Source organism: Falco biarmicus, chromosome W (assembly GCF_023638135.1).
Source record: "Falco biarmicus isolate bFalBia1 chromosome W, bFalBia1.pri, whole genome shotgun sequence".
Taxonomy (NCBI): domain Eukaryota; kingdom Metazoa; phylum Chordata; class Aves; order Falconiformes; family Falconidae; genus Falco; species Falco biarmicus.
Genome location: NC_079310.1, coordinates 7,959,239 through 7,981,336, shown reverse-complemented (window position 1 = coordinate 7,981,336; position 22,098 = coordinate 7,959,239). Strand labels below are relative to the sequence as shown.

The following is a 22,098-nucleotide window of genomic DNA, read 5'->3' as shown; positions in this document are numbered from 1 at the left end:
TTTTGACAAATTCTTTATGACTAAGCACTGAGTATCTTGTGATCCACTGTGGTTTTATAGCATAGGTCTGTATGCGTACAGGAGCATAGGACAGAGTAAAAGATCAGCTTGTGTAATACTGGAGTTCAGGGACAGGCAGCAAGAACAAAACCTGGCAACTACTCAAGATTTGGACTAGGGACAGACCTGCCTGGCCCACTCCAGGTGGTCTCCAGACTTGTCCGAACTACAGAACAAATTTAATGTCAACAGTTGACCTAGAACGCAAAAGATCCTGCAAACAGGATATCACCACCTTTACCCACAATTAAGGGGCTGCCCTGTAAAACATCACAATTCTGTAAAAAGCAAAGAAATGGACAATGTACAGTTGAACAACTACCAAGAAATACTGTTCAGTCACTGGAGAGTCACTGTGGGACAAACCAATGTTACTGCCAGGTTAAAAGTGTTCCATTTTTAAAATTAATTCATAAAGAAAAAAATAAGTGCTTCTCACTTGCCTGGTATCTTCTCCGTAGCAGATTATTGTTTCATCTGTTAAGAGTTCACAAGAAAATCCAGTATTTTCAGCAGTTTCTACAATTACAAAAAATGAGAGGAAAGTATTTACTTAAAGGTCTGTCATGAGTAACTGCTGGGAGCAGCCAAGAGTACCTGAAGTCCTCTTAAGTAATTTTTGAAGTTATGTTTCAGTATGAGAAGCTCCCTTTCATTACCGCAGTGTGAATGAACAGGGGTGTGTGTGTGTAAATCATACATAGCACAGAGAATCAGGGGGAATGCTTGTTAATTATTTGTCATACGACAACTGTGGGCACAGTGGGCAATCGATTTAAAGTCAACAACAGGAAACTATATTTCCTATACAACATTTCCTATAAAATGCACATTACTGTGGTGGAATGCATTGTCACAAGATGTTTTTAATGGAAAAACTTTTAATGACCTGGAAAAGTCTATCAGCCAATTCATGGAAGAAAGATCTGCCAGGGCCTATTTAACTCGATGGTGGAGATGTAGCCTCCATGTCACAGAGCCATTTCACCAAAGGCATCACAAGAATCAACCATGGGGTATGCCATACTGTCCTGCCCCGGCCTTACTCTGGATTCCTTGAGCCAAAGCTGTCACCAGCGTCAGAGACACACTGGTCTGGTAGTACCTCCACCCAGGCTGTAATAACGCCATTCTTAATTACAAATTTAATGCAATTTCTTGAACTGACTTAACAAAATGTGTTGCCAGACTACAGACTACCAGAAGAAAAGCAACTACCAAAAGAAAACCAAATCAGTCTCCGTCAGCAGCACTTGTGATTATTTGAAAAGTAAATTTGCACTGTAAGAAGACAAGTTTCAGTATCTGCCCTCAGAGCCAAGCAAGCCTGGTGTTAAAAGCAAGTTATCCTGCATTTGCCTTACACTGGGAAAAGCAGTAGCTGGATATTTCTGTACAGAATATAGTTACAGAACCAGTTATCTAAGATAATCTGTTGGAGGAACTGAAATTATGCAGAAGCCCATCCAGTAACTCTGGATTGGGAACAGCTGGGATGAAACTCTGCACATTGTAGAAATTCCTCCAGTTTCAATTCAAATTGACTTTCATACTAAGCTTTTCTACAAACACGCTTTATTTCTAGTCTGCATTTGCCCCAGTTTATCTTCTAGCTCTTATGCTGTTTTTACTAGCTCTTTGGCCGTAAGCAAACCCACCTTTTTTGTCACCCGTAAGCACCCAAATTTTAATGTCTGCTTTTGAAAGTCTGGAAATGGTTTCTGGAACTCCATCCTGTAGTTTGTCTTCAATAGCTGTCGCGCCAAGCAGCTGGAAGATATTTGAAATACAGGCATTTAGTAGGATAAACATATGTAGAAAACTGATTCATTTTCAGTAGAGGATGAAACTATTCTGGACAGGTCTTCAAGACAAGGTACTCAAGCTACGAATTCAGTAGACAAATGCTTGCACACAGAAGCAACCACACTGAAATGCACATACAAAAATACATTTCCCTTCATTTTGTTAAACTCTTAAATTTAGTATGGCTCTAAAGCCAATAAAATACTGAAAAGATCTAAATCAAAATGTCCTAATAAACGAGGATAATTTATTTCCAAAAAGATCTGTTTCTTCCTATATGAGAACAAAACTACACTAAAAATGTAAAGCTTTACTTACAGTCAAGTTTTTTTTCCTATTTCCTCATATACTTTGTCCAGAGCTTCATCACAATGAGTTGTAGCTACACTGGCCTCTATAAATTTTTTATTCCAAGCTTCAAATTCATCATGACTAATGTCTCTGTAGCACAGGCAGAGTGTCCCAAGAGTTTCATTTGCAAAAATCTGAAAAATAATAATAATTAAAAAAAACATATCCACAAAACAGAACTCTCAATTTGCAATCCAAATGTAAGAGTTAAGATCATAAGCATTTGGTAAGCCTGATAAAACAAATCTGACTGCACAATTAGTCCTGGGCATTTCAGAAATGCCAAAAATTAAATTATAGCTGACAAGGCAGTCTGAACTGAAAGACTGAAGAGATGACAAACAGAACAGGGTGTAGTGACCCGGAATACTGATAACTACAAAAAAAAGCATGTAGACAAAATTTAAGTTCACTTCTCATGAGAAGACAATGAATGCATTTTTAAGAACATGCATGAAAACTTATATTACTTTGATTATTTCTCAGGTTTGGGATAACTTGTAGAACGAATTGTTTAAATTGTTTAATTAATTGTTTAAATAGCTTAGGAAAAGGAAACTAATAAATCTATAGTCAGAAATAAACTATTTTTAATTTTTTAAATTCATATGAAATACAAACATACATCTAGTGCTTCTTCTGTGGCTTCTCTTTAGATTCCTTGGGTGCAACCGTTCATAAATTACTGTATCAGCCCCTTTACAATACAGCCTGATATTTCCACCTGATTCTCTTACTGTAGAGTAAAATATGAGAAGTGGGACAAATGTTAGAGTACATCTGAATTAAAGAATAATTTCATATTAGATTTTTCAGTCTGCTGCTAAAGCTACAAGATCACATTTCTTCTTCATCCCATCTAATACCATTCAATTAAGTAACTTGGTTGACAAGTGCATTTCTTCTTCTCTTTCATGAGAGGAGGGGATTTTTAAATTCCCAAGGATTAAATTTTTGATAATGGTTCATCTACTATTAACATCTCACTTACCCATAGGACCTGGGCAGAGCATATGCTAGAGGTAAGATGCACTGTAATTATAGCCTTAAAAACAGATCTCTAACTGTTTCAGGACTGACTTTTTAAAAGATAGTTAAAATCAAAACAAAAGAGCTATTTATACCTCAACCTGCATATCTAGTATTCCAATAGCTAGAGGAACATGCAGCTCATTCGCTCTCTCTGGCAAAAGGGGAATAAATCATCTTTGTAGCATTTCTTCAAGCTTCTACTAAAGGGACCTAAGATTGTTTTCAGCAGAGGCCACATCTGAACACCAGGACTGTCTAGTGGACACATTTACACCTAATTACAAAGCCTCTCTTGCTATCCAGAGTTATGTGGATTAAATCTGTCACAGGATGGCATGTTAACACAGCTTTAATTCTTGACTTCAACTCCCCTTGCACGTACTTTTTCACCTACAGAATACAAGTGACCTTTTCTATAAAGGCTGGTCGTAATCAGCTTACCAATGACAGACATCCATTTTCTATCACTGTTGAAATCCAAGATTGCAAGGACATCATAAGTTCTTTCAATCCCCATTTCACTTATAGTGATAGTATTTTGTGTTCGTGACAGAAAAACATAGCCAAAGTTTCTGGCTGCCATAATCAGGGCCCCTTCGTCTGGGGAAGCTGCTTGGTAATCGAGCTGACCTGTATCATTGAAACAGTGAAGAGAAAGGCAGGATATACCTGAGTGTTACAGGGGCACTTAGACACCACAGCTACAAAATTCACACCCATTCTTTAGAGTAACCGAGCGCTGGACAGGCAAAGTCCTTTCCCTTTCTGAAGTGGGATCTAATATACTGCTGCAACACCCGTCAGCAGCACACACAGAGGAGAGGGACTAGGGATCCCCCCACCCTGCTTTTATGACATGTACTTTCAAAATGGGATAAACCACTCAACCCTCTATCTTTCCAGGTATAAAAGCAAAAGCTGTAACTTTTTCTGTATCAAAACAAGTCTAGCTTAAATATCTTAATTTCTCAATACATTCATTTAAGCATTTTCAAAGGAAGCTCCGAAACACAAATCCTCAGCCACAGACACCGATACACTGTAGTGGAAACAGCCCCAAAAACATTACTGGGAAGAACAAGTAAGGACAGGAGACTGCTGGTTTCAGAGAGCTCTTGCAAAGATGGGAGTAAAGCAGTATTACTCTTCAATGTTTTAACTAAGTCTTCCAACTTTATTTTTTACATTCGATAGCTGTTCACCTCTAAATTTAGTTTCTGTCACTTTTTTGCTATTCCTTTTGCTTATTTGCTGCCAAATATGTCCTAATCTTAGGACAGACATACATGATTTGTATATGTCTATGGGGCTGTGAGTCAAGGTGTAAGAGCATGAAACCCTCATGCTGAAAACATTCGTTTTTCCACACTGGAAATAAGTTTCCAAATGTATTTGTACTTTCACATATGTATGTGGAACCAGAGACTATGCTAGTGTCATTATGATTTCCCTTGAGGTTTATGCTTTTGAGATTTTAAAGATTTATTTGAAGAGAGAGGACCCATTACATTACATTACATGAAAACACAAAACCTCTGTATGAACTGTTCCACCTACTTTTTTAAATCTGCTGTTATTTAAGATGAGCATTTGCCACAACTGTAACTGTTATAAAGACAGTTCTCCTTCCATAAAGGGTCAGATAAATTGAGCACAGGGAGTAGCACTGACTCTTGCTTTCATTTAATTTAAAAGAGCAGTCTAACACTTCTCACTTACAGGACCGGCATTAGTTTTGGATCTCTCCCTTGTGCAACTGGATTTGAGTGACTGTTTCCCCTAACACAAGTGAAAAAAAAAAAAGATAAAACAATATATATATATACACACACTCACCAGAAGCATCAACCATGACTGTGTGACAAATGGCAAGCAGAAAAAAAAAACTTATGAATTTCTGGCTCCTTCCCAGATTTTATTTGCTCTATCAGATAGTGATCATAGAATGAGAACTTCCCATCTGCATACTTGTTCCAGCTGAAATCCACTTGCTGCTTAGACAACAGAAGAAGGGAGAGTTTGAGTTATGTCACATGCAATTACTTTGTGCCTACTTGCATCTCTTTGTACTTTGGCAAGGGAATGTTCCATGTTCTACAGGCCACAGGGGCTTCAGCACCAGATCAGACCAACCTACCTCTGGGTGGCTCTGAAGCTGCCCTGCTCCATCCCGGCAGACTCCTTCAATGCAAGTGCCATCAGTTAGAAGGCACAGGACAGAACAAAAAGATTACCAAAGTCATTCACAAAGTAAAAAGTATATAGAATACCTACCACAATAGAATAGCTCAGAATTAAAAAAAAAAAAAAATCATTCACAGCCAATGTACCTTTGTATACTACTAACACCAAAGCAAACATACAGAAAAAAAAAAGATGCGGTAGAAATGTCACAAACCATCCACACTGGCTTAACACATCTTTCACTGTCAGAAATTCCTCCCCTCTCTGCAGAGGTAAGATGTTTCAAAAGCACATGTCATTAGCACACTGTGTTCTTTGCCATTTGAACCAACCAGACAATAGTTTTGAAGCACACATGCTGCATATTCTAAATATTGAAATCCAGAAAAGACTGGAAATTGAAGTAACTAACACTAAAAACTGCTGCTCTTACTAAATTCTCGTATTTGTTTCCAGATTAATTTTGTCCCTAAAGCATTTCTAAAGTAAAGCATTCTGTATATTACTCATTTCTGAGTTTTCTGATGGAAAGTTTCTACTTAAATCCATCAGTTTCCACTTTTCAAATGGGAAAAGGGTAGGAAACCATAACAATTAAATTTTACTGGAGCTTTACGCAATGCCTGGACTAAATTGTGGAATTTCAGCTGAAACTAAGATGACTCATATGCACCCGATTTCAAACAAGCATTAAAATTCCTACTCATTTGTATAGACTGACCAGATGCTGCCAACTGGTTTACACAGGGACTTCCCTCTGTGCTCCTGGCACAAATCAGAGTTCCTATGCTAGCCACATTTTTTTTTCTACAGGGTGCAGTGGCATGGCATGAACTTATCATATCTTTGTCCGTTTATGCAACATTTTTTAAACGTCATGATGTTCTGTGTAAGTGTTCCCATCTTATCAGAGAAGATGTAGTGGATCTGCCCCAGCTGCTCATCCAGCGTGGTGGTTCTGGCCTTTACAGCTGTGTCTTTCTCAGGGTAATACATTTGCAGGTCCCAGTTTATAAAATAGCTTTGGCCCAAACAAATCACTTCAACACTACATGAAATAAAACGAATTTTCTCACTCCCAACCACATCTCATATTTCAAAATGATGACACATTATCAGATCCAGGGGACTCTGACTGTTCTCAGGGACTCAAATTGCTCAGATAGCCCAGACGCTTAAGACAAAACAATTACGTTTATCAGCACATTACAGAGCACCATAACCTCTATGCAGGCCACTCAAACTGATGTTGGACTACAGCTTCAACAACACTGTGGTAACAGGGCAACAGCCTCTATGTCCTTATCAAGCAAAAGGTATCGATGGTGCTGCTCTTGTAAGACATAGAAATCCCACTTGGGAATAGCATTTTAAGTAAAATTTGGAGAAGAGCAGGTAGGAGGTTGGAGGACTTTAAATATGCTACAGACAGGTTTGTCAGATGCAAAATTATTCATACTTCATGGAGCAGTAAGGTCTCTCTTTTGAGAAATAAGTCTGAAAAATATGATTTTTCCATTTTAATTCTTTTTTCCAAGTAGTTTCCTTCATGCACTGTGACTGCAGAATTAGGCTGAGAAGTTAAATATCAGCAGGATCAAGTCTCCAATTTTTTCAGAGATCATTGCTTGGCAGAATTTTTCCTTAGTTGAAGTATAGAACAGATATGCTTAATACTATAAAAAAGCTTGATATCTTTACATTCTGAGTCAAAGATCCTTGAGTGATGACTTTATATTAAAAGCAATACAAATCACCTTCTTGTAAAATATCAGCAAAGATGAACTTATCCAATGTCTTTTCAATAAGACAGAGAATTAATATGCTTTCCCATCCAACGTGGAGCTGCACTTGTTACCACCAATGGGAAATTAAGTCCATTCACCATTAACCTGTAAGTGAAGTAATTCAACCCTACCACCAGTTCAGCTATTAAAGGCCAAGGCATTTACCTACCTCATATAGAGGGAAATGGGAACCATCGTGTTCAGAACAATGATGTATCCCCAAAAGTTAAGGAAGCCACGATACGGCGAACTGAAGTCTTATGTGTCATAGAGGTACCAAGACAAGTTGCCGATCTGCTGCTCCCAGTAAGTGTGTCCAATCGCAAGGCCAGCCAACAGCAGGATGAGGACGACAAAGATCTACAGCAGAGAGGGGCTCGTGACACTTCAGAAACATTTGCTTGATTTAAATCCCAAACCCCCATCTTTAAAATGGAGTATTACATCTATTTGTAAACAAAAAGAAGGGTGAGCAAACCTTTCCCACAAAATAGTCTCTTCAGATTATCCAGGTTCTAAGTTGAGTCTATTCTCCAAGCATCGTCATCATGTTTTTATGTTTATTTCAGCAGGCAGTGAATGGTGTACACGCAGATGCTTGGAGTAGAGGCAGAACCACAGTCATACCAAGACATGCGGCTCCACCTGACAACAGGCCAGCTCCTCTCTCCTCTTTCCCCGTCCCAGGGAATCACACTCAGTAGAGCGCAGGTGGTAGGAAGCGGGTACTCTCATGCACATGCTCCATGGGTGCTGACCAAGGACAAAACCCACAGGTGTTGAACTTTTCAGGCTGTACAGACCTCTGGACCAGGACCTGGGTCCTCAGGTCTCTGTCCAACAGTTCAGTGCAGACAAGCAGAAGCACCTGCAACACTGGTTCTGAAGCACTTCTCTGCATCATATAGGCTGCTCTAACACCTGCAGTTTAGGGTCACAGATTCCGCCAACAGCAAGGCACCTTTTTAGATTTCCTCCTACTTCATCTCAGCTCATCAGCATCAAAACACAGTGGAAACATACTTATTACACCAAAAAGAAAAAAAAGTTTCCTAAATTTGCATTCACCCTAGTCACTTAAAAATGAACTCAAACATCTGAATTGTAAACAAAAAGGCTTACAGTATAAACCATGTAATTCATAAGGGAGTCAATTTTTGTCCTTTTAAATCTCGTCTTTCCACTATTTTTCATTATTTTTGTATCAGCACCTAAATATAAAGAAAAGGGGAAAAAAAAAAAAAAAAAAGGAAAGATGCAATATGCAAACAAGTCCTAGCATTACTATTTTACAAAACTGGGACATCAAATACAGTCAATATTTATAAGATAAAGATGTAATTTCACTCTATACGGCATGCTTTAGTCAGTAAATACTGCACATGTTAAATTCATAAATACCTGCAAATATGACCACTCCATGGCAGAAGTCTGTATTCCTGATTTTACATCCACGTAACAAAATCTTATCAGCATCCAGTGAATAAGTCGTGTTTCTCCAGTATAATTTCCTGCAAACTTATCCAGTTGGTTATTAGGTTCTTCACATTCAATCAGACCTAAAAAAATTTGAAGAATACATTTAATATACAATAGTTAAATAAAAACACATTGATTTGTATCCACCAGAGAAGTAGTTTTACTTCATGAGATTTGGGGTTTTTTTGAGAAAATGAATGTTCTGAATGAACAATTCCTTTGAAATTTAGTGTGTATGAATATTCAGTGCTGTACTGCTGGTATTTTAAATATGGTATCTTAGGGTGGTATTTTGCTTTCCAGATTGAAATAGCAGAAAGGATTCGTTTCTGCACCAAGACCAGTACACACAGCATTTACTGTCAAAGGGAGACCTTTTTGTTCACCCTTAATTTTAACATTTTTCAAGTTTCAACAAAGGCCTGCATACAAGAGCAAGCATCTCTCTGGATCTTACACTCTAGCATGAACATGGCATTCAGTTAATTTTGCCATTGAAGACTAACTAGCAACAATCCAACGAGGGGAAGACAACCAATGCATTGCTACAGATACATGTTGCCACCACGCATTGCTACGCCACCCAGATACTTGAATAGTATGGCTGAAAAGTGACTTTTTACTGCCACTCTTAGGACTTGCCCTATTCCTACTGCCTCCTTTACAACTGGTGACTTGATCATATATATTTGCATTTCCATCCCCCAAACTGAGCTCATCCTTGCAGGAGCGGGCTGGAAACTAGGACCATGCGTGGCAATCAGTTAGCTGAGGGGAATGTGCTCGAGCTTGTCTAGACAACAATTAACATGATGAGGCATGTTTGCAGAGCACAGGGGAGTGGGAGATGGATGGCGCCAAGGAAAGGCAACACCTTGCTGTTAATTGCTGGTAGTTAACCACCAATCAGGGATTGCCTAGTATGCAATGCTTAGCTTCAAGAACCAATTAGTTTAAAACGCGCAGCTTCTGAAAGTGTATATAAACTCGTGCTTCTGTACAATAAATTGACATTTGCTTGCATCAAGCTGCGTCCCGTCTCTTCATTCGCAGCACATCCTAGAACTTTGGTTCATGCTGCACTTACCATTATGAAAACTCTGATTCAGAAATAAAACAAACAAACATAAACATCAGCATAACTACCGACTGCTACAAGGAACACAGAGTGGCAGTTTCAGGCCAAACTCTAAATTTTAACTTAATGACTATTGTGCAAAAAAGCATCTCCCTTCTGTTTATTTTGAATATGTCAGCTGCTCATTTCACTTTGTGCTCCTCAGTTCTGATACTGGAGGAAACCAGGAATAACAGTCCCTACTTGCTTACTTCTCCACATCATGCTGGTTTAAGTCTTTTGTCTTTTTTTTTTTTTTTTAAAGCATTTGCAATTTTAGAGTGGCTAAAAAATTCATCTTGAGATAAAAATTTGCATCATATCTCAGTAAAACAAAGGATTGCCTGCCCTTCAAGCTTCCACAACACGCACAGAAAGTGGCTAGATCATAACAATAAATGTGAAAAGGACAATAGAAGATAATTTCCAGATGCAAAACCAACAGCAAACTTACTTTTTTTTCCGAAGAAAACAGGCAGGCAAACACTAATAAAGGGCCCCATCCTCTCTACTCAGTGTGCCATAGCTCATTCATGGCAAAAGTCTCATTTTCAGACAGACTATATTTTGCTCAGCAGCACAATTTCCTCATGCAGCTTGCTGATGCTGTCTTATGACAAAAGCCAGGCAACCACTAACTCTAGAATGACAAGCACCATTGGCAATGCTTCCATCCCCACCCACGTTTTACCTACTTTCATTGAAACTGTTGGAGCAACACTGGAATAGTTGTAAGAATGTAACCACACAAACCATTAAAGTCTGCCATCGCACTTTCTTCTTGAAGATATCTGTGTGTTACTTCAAGTGCCATTTTGAATTTTAAGTTAGTCTCACTAACAAGAAAGGATAAAAAAGTCATTTTATCAAAAACATGGATGCAGGAAAGAAGTCTGAACAAAATTAATTTAAGCAAGTCAATATGCCACAGGTACCAACCCCCTGCTTTGAAGCAACAGCAAAGCCATATGAAGCATTCACGAACCTTATGACTAGTTCTTACACTGGTTGCTTTTCTTCACAAATGAAATCTTACCCCTTTACCTTTGCTCTCTGTAGGTAAATGAAGCTTCTCACAATCATTGTTTACTAATGCAATAATCAAGTTTGAAGTAATGGTTATTTGAAAGCAGTATTTAATAACGGATAGCTGTTAAAAGCTCTGATAGAGATCAAACCTTTCGCAACACAAACAGATCCTTGTTTTGCATGATATTATAAGTTATCTTTTTAAGATTACTAAAGGTTGAGTGAGGAATACACTGTTCATTCAGAAAAATCAGTATTTCACCTCATTAGGTGAAGTCTGTATCATTATGGACTTTTCTAAAAGAATTCCACACTAGCTTTCCTGACATCATCAACTAAAACAACATTTACAAAGCAACGTGACAGAGACAGTAAGATTTACATTATCTAAGCAGTTTTCATAAAAACCTTTTGCAGAAAAGTATGTATTTTTGTTTTGCCACTCTGACAGGGAATAAGAAGAGTTCAAAATAAAAGTCCAGGTTGGAAGAGACCTCTGGTAATCAATAGCCCAACCTCCTGTTGGAAGCTGGACCTTAGATGAGGTTATCCAAGGCCCTGTCAAGCCAAGCTTTGACTGTTTCCAGTGTGAGAAATTGCACCACTTCTCTGCATAACCTATTCCAATGGTCAGAATTATCCACTACCAGAACAGTTATGCCTGAATGCAGATAGAATTTCCTCTGAAGCAACTTATATCCTTTGCTGCTTCTCCTGTCAACGCGCATCCTTGTGAAGAGAGTATCTTCTCTGTAACTATCTTTGAGGTATCGAAACAATGATTAAATCACCCTTCTCTCCTCCAGGCTGAATAAATCCAAGTTCTTCACCCTTTCTTTATATGTCATGTTCTCCAACACTTCAAGTATCTTTGCGGCACTCCAGTGGACCCTCACCAATCTTTAATGATCCTTGAAGTGTGAGGATCAAAAACTGGACACAGTTTTCCAGCTGTGGCTTAACAAGTGACAAGCAGAGTCTGAAATACTTGTAAAAGAGCAAGAAGTGTGTAAGCCAAAATTAAATCTATGAAATCTACTAAAACAGAACCTTACCCATCTAGTTCAGCTGTCTCTACGTAGCAGAGACTGTTTGGTTCTGAGCTGGAAAGCAGCAAAATATCAGCCTGGAAAAACAAATAAATAAGCATCAAATAAATCCAAGTCAAGATTCGTAGAGAACTGTAGAAACAGAAAACAAGTATGTCTAAAGCACTTACAGGAATGAAAGTATTTTTCTTCAGATGAATGATATCACCAACTTTAATGTCTTTCCACTTTGTGTTTTTGAACCTGATATCAAGATAGTTTAATAATTTTTACTCTTCAATCTAGAACACTATGTACTCTATAAACCTTGAAATATTGATCATTCCTTCGTACAAAAACCTTACATCTTGGTAAGGTGTGTTTTTTCTTTATGGAAACTGCAGTTTAGTTGAGGGTCTATAACTTAGAAGTCAGCCTACCTCTTCTCTTCCCTCTTCACCTATATACACATTTCTGTCCTTTCCAAAGGAGATGCTCTTAGCACAGATTTAGAGCCACAGAATTAAGTTTAAAATTACTCCTCTGTGCAATTCTCTTCCATTTTCAAGTATGTTTTTACACAGATGGTAGAGAACAAACAGCTGAACTTTCCCTGTCATTTATGTTTTAAGATCTAGGACGAAGCTTAGTAACAAGGCAACAAACACTACTTCCAAAGTTAAGAAGGTAACAGTACAAACCTTCCCTCTCTGATGACTTCGCATTTCCTATTATTAACCTCATTGTCCATCCTGTGATGAGCCTGAAAACCGGAGTAGAGAATGTACTCCCTACTGTGTATCACAAATTAACTACACTGTTTTCTTTTGCTTTTTGTATCAACAAAACATGTTTCTTACAATGTCATCCACTAGGTCTTTGACTGCAGTTATTCCCAGCACCAAGAGTAAGGGCACCAAAGTTGTATACCATGACAGGGTAGTTATTTGGGGAATTGACTGCAAAAGACAAATAAAAATCATTCAGTACAGGACTACCAATCAAGCTCAATCCAGAGTCATTTAATAGTGATCTGACTATAACATAAGAAAGAAACCCAACACATCAGAAGGAATTTTAAGTCAAGTTGTGAAGACGAACAAAACTCTTGAAGAAGAGTTCGACCATGCTGCCCTGTTTCAATATTGGCTGCTCTTTAACAACTCTGGTTGCTCATATTTTCTGTTGGTGTTTCTGATTCCTGAGCGGAACTTAAGGTCATCATGTTTTACAGACTAAAAGAAACATATTTTCCCCACAAAATTTGTGAACTCTGTAACTAGCTCATCCTAGCCAATACAAAGCTAGGGTAGGTTGTTCCAGACTTCTTTTAAAATGGGCATAGTTTCTGTACTACTTGTGATACAGCCCCATACAAAGTACCCTGCAGTTTCCTGATAGGACAGCACTGAATTGTGTCATTAAGTATTATTCAGCTCTGTAGATCAGCACCTCCAGTTAACTTCACAGTTAGTATTTGCTCTGTCTTTCTTACCTGCAAAACGAGAAGAACAAGGAAATAGAAGTTGGCTGCTCTTTTAAACTGTTCAAACAGATTCATTGGTAAAAAAGTGATAGGGTTGTACTTGTATGTTTTAATTGCATTTCCCTGTTGAAGAAAGCCAAGCATCATTCACAACAGCAGATTATTCTTACATTACAAATGTACAATTTTTATTTTTAAGTAAACCATTTTACTTGGGTCACGATCTTAATGAAACAAGGCATAAAAGGTCTGTTTCACTGACATTAACATAGCCCAAAAGGCATCTCACAATGAAGCTTTAGCTACACCAAGGACTACAGGGCACTGCACAGTCACAGTGTGGAAAGATTACAGCCTCTCCCTGGGTAACAGAAACAGGGCACGTGGCACTGCCAGATAAGCACAGGGAAGGGGAGGAAAGGGCAGTGCCCTCCTCTGCCTGAGCAATCTTCTCTGTAATGCCTTTTGACATAATTTGTTAAATACACGATGCCACTATTAGCGATATAATTGGTCTCGGGCAAAAACTACAAATAATGAATCCAGACACCAAGGACTGTTAACTAGACTTATTCAAGAAGGGACAACATCAGATTCAGCAAGGTTAACTCTCGTGAGTGCCAGTCCCTACCTTCCATTTGAATAGCTCCAGTTGTAGAAGTTTTACTATTAAATGTTCATAGTCATGCATGAGACAATCCAAACTACTTCAGGTCTGCAAGGCAGGTATCTCAGTAGGTACAAGGGAACCACACGAGCCAATGCACCACAGGTAAAGCTGGACAGCCCACGTGTCACCCCACAGGCCAAGCCTCTGTCACTCACAACCAGTACCACATACAAGCACATATAGCTTTATTACTTTGAAAAGTTAACGTAATAGGGTGGATTTAGAATGACACTGTTTAAAAGAGTAAACATTCCAAACATCTATTTTTAAGTGTCACAGTTTAGCTTAATCAGGATATTGCTTAATACTACACCGAGACTTCTTATATGAAAGATGACACTTGTGCTGGTGTTTGCAACAGCCACAGTTGAGCAAATAAATCTTGGAATTTGGACTGAGGGCACTTGGCTTCTAATTCTCTATCTCGTCTTAAACAAGCCTCTTTATACTTTGATTTTCCATTCAGTTCTATTTCCCCACCTTTGTGGGGAAATCCTAAGGAAGCGTTAATTGTGGCTTTTACACTAATCACCAGTGGTTCGAAAGGTCTTACTGAGATTAGGAAAGTATTCACCCCAACAAGTACTATTAGCACAGAATTGAGATAAAGAAAACTTACTACATATTTGCTTTTTTTGAAGCACAGAAATACAGTTCTCAAACTGGGGCTGCTCGCAAAAGTATTGATCATTCGCTTTAACTTGCCAGCTGCAGTCTGGAAGAGACAAGGCAAAATGGGTCAACACCTGATTGTTACAGACACCAGCAAACAAATCTGCCAGTTTCAGGTTCTCTCTCAAATGCCATCTTTTAAAGATACTTTCAGCTGCAACAAGACTGGTACCTGCTTTTTAGTACATAGTCTAAAAAAAAGTTTTCAAGAAGTTTCCACACTATTTGTATTTATTAACAATCAAAATATAATCTGAGGTAGGAAGGAGTGTTGATTAACAATTTTCAAGTTCTATGAGAAACTGAAAACCTATCAGGGTAACATTTTTTTATGCTACATTCCCTTCTTTCCCTTATTTTGGTTTACTTTTGTTATACCTGTGAAGCGCTAAGCACTCAAAACAGGGTTTCCAGAAATGAAAAGGTCCACTCAACTTTCAAAAACAATTATTCCATATAACCATAATGTGCAATGGTTTTCATTTACAACCACAAAAAAGGTGAAGATCTGAAGTGCTCATTTTATTTCTTCATCCATCAATTTTGTTGGATTGCTTGAAAACTCAGGAACACGAATTGCATTTTGCAGTAAAACTTAACAAAAGCTAAACAAGTGATGTCTGCAACAGCCTTCTGAAGTTTTGGACCAGAAGTGCTAATAAACCACCACCTCTGCCTTCAGGTCCCTATCGTTAATCTAAATCCTATGAAGCCTGCCTAGAGTCTATACCTCTCTAGGATATAGGTAGCTTTTGGCCAGCCACTATTTACTCCTAGAATGACTCCTGCTGTCAAGTTATCTTCCATGCCCCCTCTTTCACAGACTACCTCTTTCCCTCCAAATCCCTTTCCCACCCCTAAGCCTGCATCACAGACAGCCCTATTAATCCTGCTACCCACACCCACAAGTTCAGGCCCTGCCCACATCATAGAGATTCCCTGCTGAACTCATTCATTTTTAAGCCAACTCACAGGAGCACTTTGCCTGCCTGCAAAGGACGCAGACAGTATTTTGAAAGTCAGCTTTCCAGACTCACCAGCCAAGTATCTCCCCCTTTTCTCCAGCCACATTAATTGTCCTTAATGGGCACTTTTTTTGGTTTTGTGGGATTCCCATGACCTAAGTCATGGCACTACAGAGCATGGATGGGGTGAAACTCCCGGAGGCAGAGGTGTGGGGTGGGACTGGCAGCCACTGCCAGGGAAGCAGCTGTGAAGGAGCTGTAAGGGCCAGCTGTAATGTAGTCATGTCTGGTAAGGCTGACTAAGACTTAAAAATGCACATCCAGGCACAAAGCCTTCCCCCCCCCCCCCCAACACATAAAACAAGTTCTTGCTTGACGTATCTGGGATCTTTACTGTGACTGTACAACTTTCATTTCCAGCGCATTGGTTGGAAGCTGACAAGATAATAGAGAAATATTTATCTTGCTGTAGCACTTGTATTTAAGATTGCATAAATGAAAGCATACAGCAGGTGATGAAGATACATTGTGCATCCTGGCCAGCGCTTACATAGGTGTGCTGCAAGTCACAGGGTTTTAGTTGCCTTAGATTAAATTTAAAGCAAAAAAATACTGGAGGACCAGGTTTCGGTTTAGAAGATAAACATTACTGAAGTGCATCAATTGAGAAAGTTATTAAATTTTACCAAAATGACAGGACTGAAGAAAATTGTAAACACGTCTAGGAGAGCATTTCTTCACCACACCCAAAAGACATTGCAGTGTTGATAAAACCTTAGCATCCCAGATGGAAAACTGGCAAATTAGGTCTTAAATAAAACCTGTGGGAAGGAAACTCCCTGAAACCACTTTAAATTGCTTAGAAGTCATATTAATATACCTAATATTGGGGAAGCTACATCAGTAATTCATCATTTATAAAGGAACATAAAGGGAAAAAAGTAAGAAGTAAAAAGGATGACGCTGTTCCAGCACTACCTGAATATAATTAGCTACTGAACCAATCAACAGATTCTACAAATTCTGCAACTCATGCCAGGAAATGATCTACTAACCAGAAAAAGCAGGCAAAAAGGATTTAAACAAACAAACCAACCAACCTCAAAGGGTCTAAAGAGATTTGTCAATTGCTTACAAGCTCTCTGGTTAAGAATACTGGCCTACCAAGCCTGCATGGTAACACCTCCTACCTCCTTAAATCTTTTGCCCTAGCTCAGCATTCAAAGGAACTCTGCCATATCCATAGCTCTAGTCCGTATTTTGGATAATAACTTGGGTAACGTTAACTGTACAGACAGTGGAGCCTTGTGGTTACACTGAACTAGCAGGAGCTACGAGTCCTTTGGCAGGCAGAATCAAAACTCATCTCTCCGATTTCAGATTCTTGCCAATTCACCAGGATAAAGGAAAAGGCACAGTACACTTCAGAAATGAAACTGAAGGCGTAGGAGGTCCTGGTTTGGTTTTGCTTCTTTCTTCTCCCCCCCACCCCCCCCCTTGTGCTTATACTAGGCCACAAAGCAAACCTGTGGTTGCTTGTGTACCACGTCTACAAAATAAAGTATCTGGAGGAAAAGACATTAACAAAAAAAGGGAGGGGAGTCAAGCAATGGTCATGATGAGAACTCACAAAAATATGATGGATGATGAGAGGCAAATGAAACTGTGTTTATTCTATAGACAATTATACCTCAGTCATCGTAAAAACCCCTCAAAACTAAACACATAATAGGTGGTTATAAAATGAAAACATGTAATAGGTGGTTATAAAATGGGAGGTGATCAACTGTTCCCTATTGCTACACAAACAGGAAGAAATCTATATGTATTAAACAGGTCTTGGTTAAATAAAAAGTACTCAACACAGCAACACTGAAAAAGAGGGTATTTAGGGGAGTTACAGACTTTCCTTGGAAAATGGTTAAGGATAGGTATGTCTAAAACATGCCAGAAAGGTTCCTCCCATTTACATTTCTATGCTGGCAGCAGCACAGACTGCACTTGATGGGTTTCTTTGAACTCCTCCTACTCACCTTTCTGTGATTTTGAAACTACTGCAAATAAATAAAATCATGAGGCTACAAAATTAGCATTGAAGCCAAAATCTCATTTGTGCAAGACTTGAAGCAAACCAACTGACTAAAACACAACAAATTGGTTTATGCTGGTTCAAGTTTCCAGATGATGGGGAAGACAAGCATCTGAAGTTTTGTTTGAGCAGTTCTCAGGCCCCAGGCTACATACATCTAGGGACTGCCTTAATTGTGGCGAGGTCACTGTGCAGATCATTAGCTTTATACAATAAACAGTGGCACAGAACTCTGGTTACAGACTGGAATGATGCTGATTTTCATTCTGACATTTGTTAAATTGAATTGCCATCAATTACTCCTCCACAGATTCAGACAAGCCATTCCAAATGCTACCTAACAAATAAGCGCAAAAGTCAAACCGATCCATGTGTGGCTCAGCCTCTGTATTCAGGACCATTCGCTACCCAGGTCAAATTTCTGTCATAACTTTACCTTTTTTCAATGGTTCTTGGCTCTCCTCAGTGTCTCTGTTGATTTGGTTTTGTCCTGGTTCAACCGGAGGCTGCTGACTCTCCAACTCATCCTCAGTTTCATCATCACTGTATGGCATATCCTTATCATTAGGCTGGGAATCCTCATCAAAGGTGGTCTCCGAATCCCTTTCTGAGCTCATGCTGCTAGCGCCCTATGAGCATTTTATAAAAGTTAGGGAAAGGAGTTAATGTAGCAAGTGCTGGAAACCACATCTCCATAATTTTACTCTGTTGATGCTGGTCACCAAAACTCACATTTGAAACCAGTTTCCTTTGAACAGCGTAGAGCACAGGCTCAGTTTTCAAGCACAGACCCAAGTCATGAGGCAGTTATTTTCACAGCAAGTCCTTCATTACCATTCTGCTATATGTAATTACACATGCTCACACAGCAGACTAAGGAACGCCCTGCACTTGTGACGCAGGACACCTTGAGTGGGATGTAGGAACCGGGGAGCCCACAAACATTTGCCTCCTAGTGCTCATTACATCATCCCCTGTGGAGCCACAGGAGCTGGAGTCCTGCTTAGCCACGCTGGGGCAAGGAACCAGGCACCCAGCCCTGGGCCAGCATGGGTCATGCTGTCAAGGGTTCAGGTCACACAGTTGGTCCTCCATCCTGGTCTGCCCAGTCTCACGCAAATCAGCCCTTGCTTCCTCTCACCTCCCCACAGGCCAAACGTCAGTGTTCACCATTGCAAGATCCCACATCTTGGTGTTTAAATACCCGAGGAAGTTTATAACTAATTTGTGGTTCAACACACAAGACCGGTCAGTTGAAGCTGATGTGTATGTGCATATCTCTGCCTGAAGCTTTTCAGAAAGTGCATGTGCTCCCTAACCCTTGAGCATTAGCACATTATTTTCCAAATGGGGATCTCCACTTTCCATAAAGTTTACTTAAATTATAGCTCTTGAAAAACTCGCAACATTGTTGTGACTTGGGCTGCTGCAGTTGGCTGACCTCAGACAGGAGCCTGACATGCAATAGGAGATCCCATCCTCCAGCATTTTAGATAATCGAGAGTTTCTACAGCTTAAGCTATCTGCTTGTAAACAAAATCCAGAAACCATCTACTCATGTGTAACCCCCTCCAACCAACACCTGCAGCCAGCCACCTGCACAACTCCTAGGTGGTCTTCATCTACATGTGGTCAGTTAGTCACCTTACTGGATGTCCCGGCATTTTAGTAACTGATCTGGTACACGGGTTCAGGCCGTTCTGACAAGTGTGTCCTGTTCATCTCTAACCATGCAACATCCAAATTTGTTGTATGGAAGCTTAAGTTACTTGCACTAGTTTCTGCAGATTAGCAATTTCCAAAGAGGTTCTGTGCTGTCTGTGAAAGGTACTGTAACAACTGTAAGAAAATCAAAACAACAACAGGAGGACGGGGTGCTCCATCACCTCAGCCATTTCTGCCAGGGCCCTGAGAACACCAATACACCTCTCTGGCCCTGACCAGCCATGTCCCAGCCCCCTGACACCCATGGGACCAGGAGCCACATTTTGGCTCAGCCCACAGGCCCTGTCTGAACTGCACTGGAGGCGAGCTGGTCTCCAGCTGAGCTGCCCATGCTCCCTTCAACTCTGGACACTGTGGACCTCTTAAGCCATCACTAGGCCTGATCCTAACCCTGAACTACACATCAACTTCCCAGCTTGACCCTGGACCTGCCTCATCACTGTGGCATTGCCTTATGGCCTGGACTCTGGTTGGACCTCGCCACGGCCTTGGGGTCTGTCCCACTTGCCTTGCATGCCCTGGGACCTCCATCGGCTCCCTGTTGCCGCTCCCTGGCAACTTCAAAATAAAACCAAGTTAAAAGATTGCTGCAGCCAAGTAACCTAACATGCACAGCAGCTAGCTACCAAGTACCCATCTGTTGACCCATCTTGCAAAAAGAGCCTGGTGTCACAAATGAAGGCCAGTGCCACCCTATACACTATATGCTGTTGCTAACAAAACCAGCAATCATTGAGGCTGACACCAAACCCTATTGACATCCACCTTAGTTTCTATTTTTGCAAAGCTGAATTGTCTCCCCTCCTTAATATCTCCTATAAAGACAGACATAAATATTACATGAGCACTTAATATGCTACTCAAATGACATGGCTGTTGGCTGGGAGCCCAAAAGCATGCAACACTCATGAGCTGAGGCACTGCGGTGCTCACCCAGCGCACAGGCTAATGTTTCAAGACTGCCAGTTTATGAAATAAACCAAAATCAGCAGGTATCATATGAACACACAGTTTGATTTAATATGAATTAATGCAATTTCTTCCATGACCCACTCAAGCTGTTGGAGCTGCTCACTGAAGCGATTAGCCAGGAATATGACAGCTAGTCACTAACACTGTTGTGGAACCTGAAATTTTTGTGAAAAGGTTGTTTGTTTTCCTAAATAGCCTTGGAGTTATGCAATACTCCTCAAGATGCAGGAGATTCAAGCTCAAATTCGGGCACCTGAATACCTCCCTTAATATTTTGGTTTATTTCTCCTCTTTTTACTTCTTTTGTTCTTTCTTGACTACCACCCCATCCCCAAAAAATCTCATATTTCACCTGATACAGAAAGGAAGAAAAGTATTAACCAGAAACCTGAACCAAAAATTTACCTCCAGAGCAACCTACTCAACAACTTAATACACAGGGCCAGGACAACTTGCACTGACATCATCACAGGAACTGGTCCATGATGCAAACCACGTGGATTCTTGCACCTGGTGGGGCGAGCAGCTGGCTATACAGCCCTCGCGGACCACTGTGCCTTGCCGTGGAGCTGCAGGCAGGTGGCTGCCCAACCCATGTCAGGGCTCAGGAGCCCCAGGTTACATTGAGGTTTCATTCCCTCGGCAAGCCAGGCGACACTGCTGAATTGGGTGTTAGTCTCCTGCAAACTCCAACTTGCTGAGCAGTACTTAAAGCCAGCACAAACACTGACTTTTCCCAACTTTCTCAATCTAAACAGGGATATGAACAATCCTGCCTTTAGCCAATAATGCCTTAGCCTTGCAAGCAAGCCAAGGTCAGACTCTTCAACCACATGCCTACTTTAGGGTTTACAGATACTCAAGATTTTCTTTGCACTGTATGTCTGTTCAGACAGAAGAAATTCCATATGTTTTCAATCTCAAATTGTTTGAATATTAGACAAAGTCCTTTTAGAACAGGATGTAATGCTCAATTCCTCTTTGAAATATATCTAGAATATACATGACTGCAAGAAGCCCTGCAGCAGTCAAGGATTCTACCATGCTAATACCTTACCTGGGGACTGCTGGAGAGGCAGAGTAGAAGATCCTTACATACGCTGTCCTTAAAATAAAAAATATCACCAGATCTTTGAATTGCTCTCACTCTAAGACAAACAAAATAAGCTTGTACCTCCGGCACACACAGAGATTCAGCCTTTAGTCTATTAATCTTTACTGATTAATGATTAATAAACTAATTAATCATGCAAAGGGTTAGATGGGATGTCAAGAAAACCCCACTGCACTTGTTTTCTATTATAGATGCATAACTAAATGGAAATACCTAAAATACAAACAGAAACAGCCTGTGATGCTAGCTGGAAACGCCAGTGTAATGATTTGTTGGGGGGGAAGTTCAAATCAACTGTATTCATCTCCTCAAAGAGCTAAGCTGCCAACTGGAAAATCCCACTAATAAAGGAAATCTCATTAACTGTTACCTTGCAGGCAGCACAACTCTGCCTGCTGAGCTGGTCTGTGCTGCAGACACCACCACTATCATTGCTGCAGAAGACAACAAAATCACACACATCTGATTTCAGGCAGCATTTACTAACCCTGATACCATAAAATGCAGAGGGCACCATCTCTGCGCTCAAAGC

At 40.0% G+C, this 22,098-nt stretch overlaps 1 protein-coding gene across 1 annotated transcript in view; it reads right to left on the bottom strand.

Annotated features, from left to right (window-relative positions):
* Window positions 1-22,098, bottom strand: part of ATP8B1 (ATPase phospholipid transporting 8B1) — a 59,118-nt gene that overhangs the window by 11,938 nt on the left and 25,082 nt on the right. The window contains 23 exon segments of the mRNA XM_056323570.1: window positions 504-579; window positions 1,719-1,830; window positions 2,181-2,351; window positions 2,843-2,870; window positions 2,872-2,953; window positions 3,691-3,879; window positions 5,086-5,134; window positions 5,136-5,240; window positions 5,387-5,431; window positions 6,274-6,481; window positions 7,390-7,580; window positions 8,343-8,431; window positions 8,622-8,729; window positions 8,732-8,779; window positions 10,570-10,652; window positions 11,901-11,971; window positions 12,065-12,137; window positions 12,575-12,636; window positions 12,734-12,832; window positions 13,369-13,482; window positions 14,649-14,688; window positions 14,690-14,744; window positions 18,192-18,384. Coding sequence (XP_056179545.1) covers window positions 504-579; window positions 1,719-1,830; window positions 2,181-2,351; window positions 2,843-2,870; window positions 2,872-2,953; window positions 3,691-3,879; window positions 5,086-5,134; window positions 5,136-5,240; window positions 5,387-5,431; window positions 6,274-6,481; window positions 7,390-7,580; window positions 8,343-8,431; window positions 8,622-8,729; window positions 8,732-8,779; window positions 10,570-10,652; window positions 11,901-11,971; window positions 12,065-12,137; window positions 12,575-12,636; window positions 12,734-12,832; window positions 13,369-13,482; window positions 14,649-14,688; window positions 14,690-14,744; window positions 18,192-18,384 — 2,291 coding nt within the window.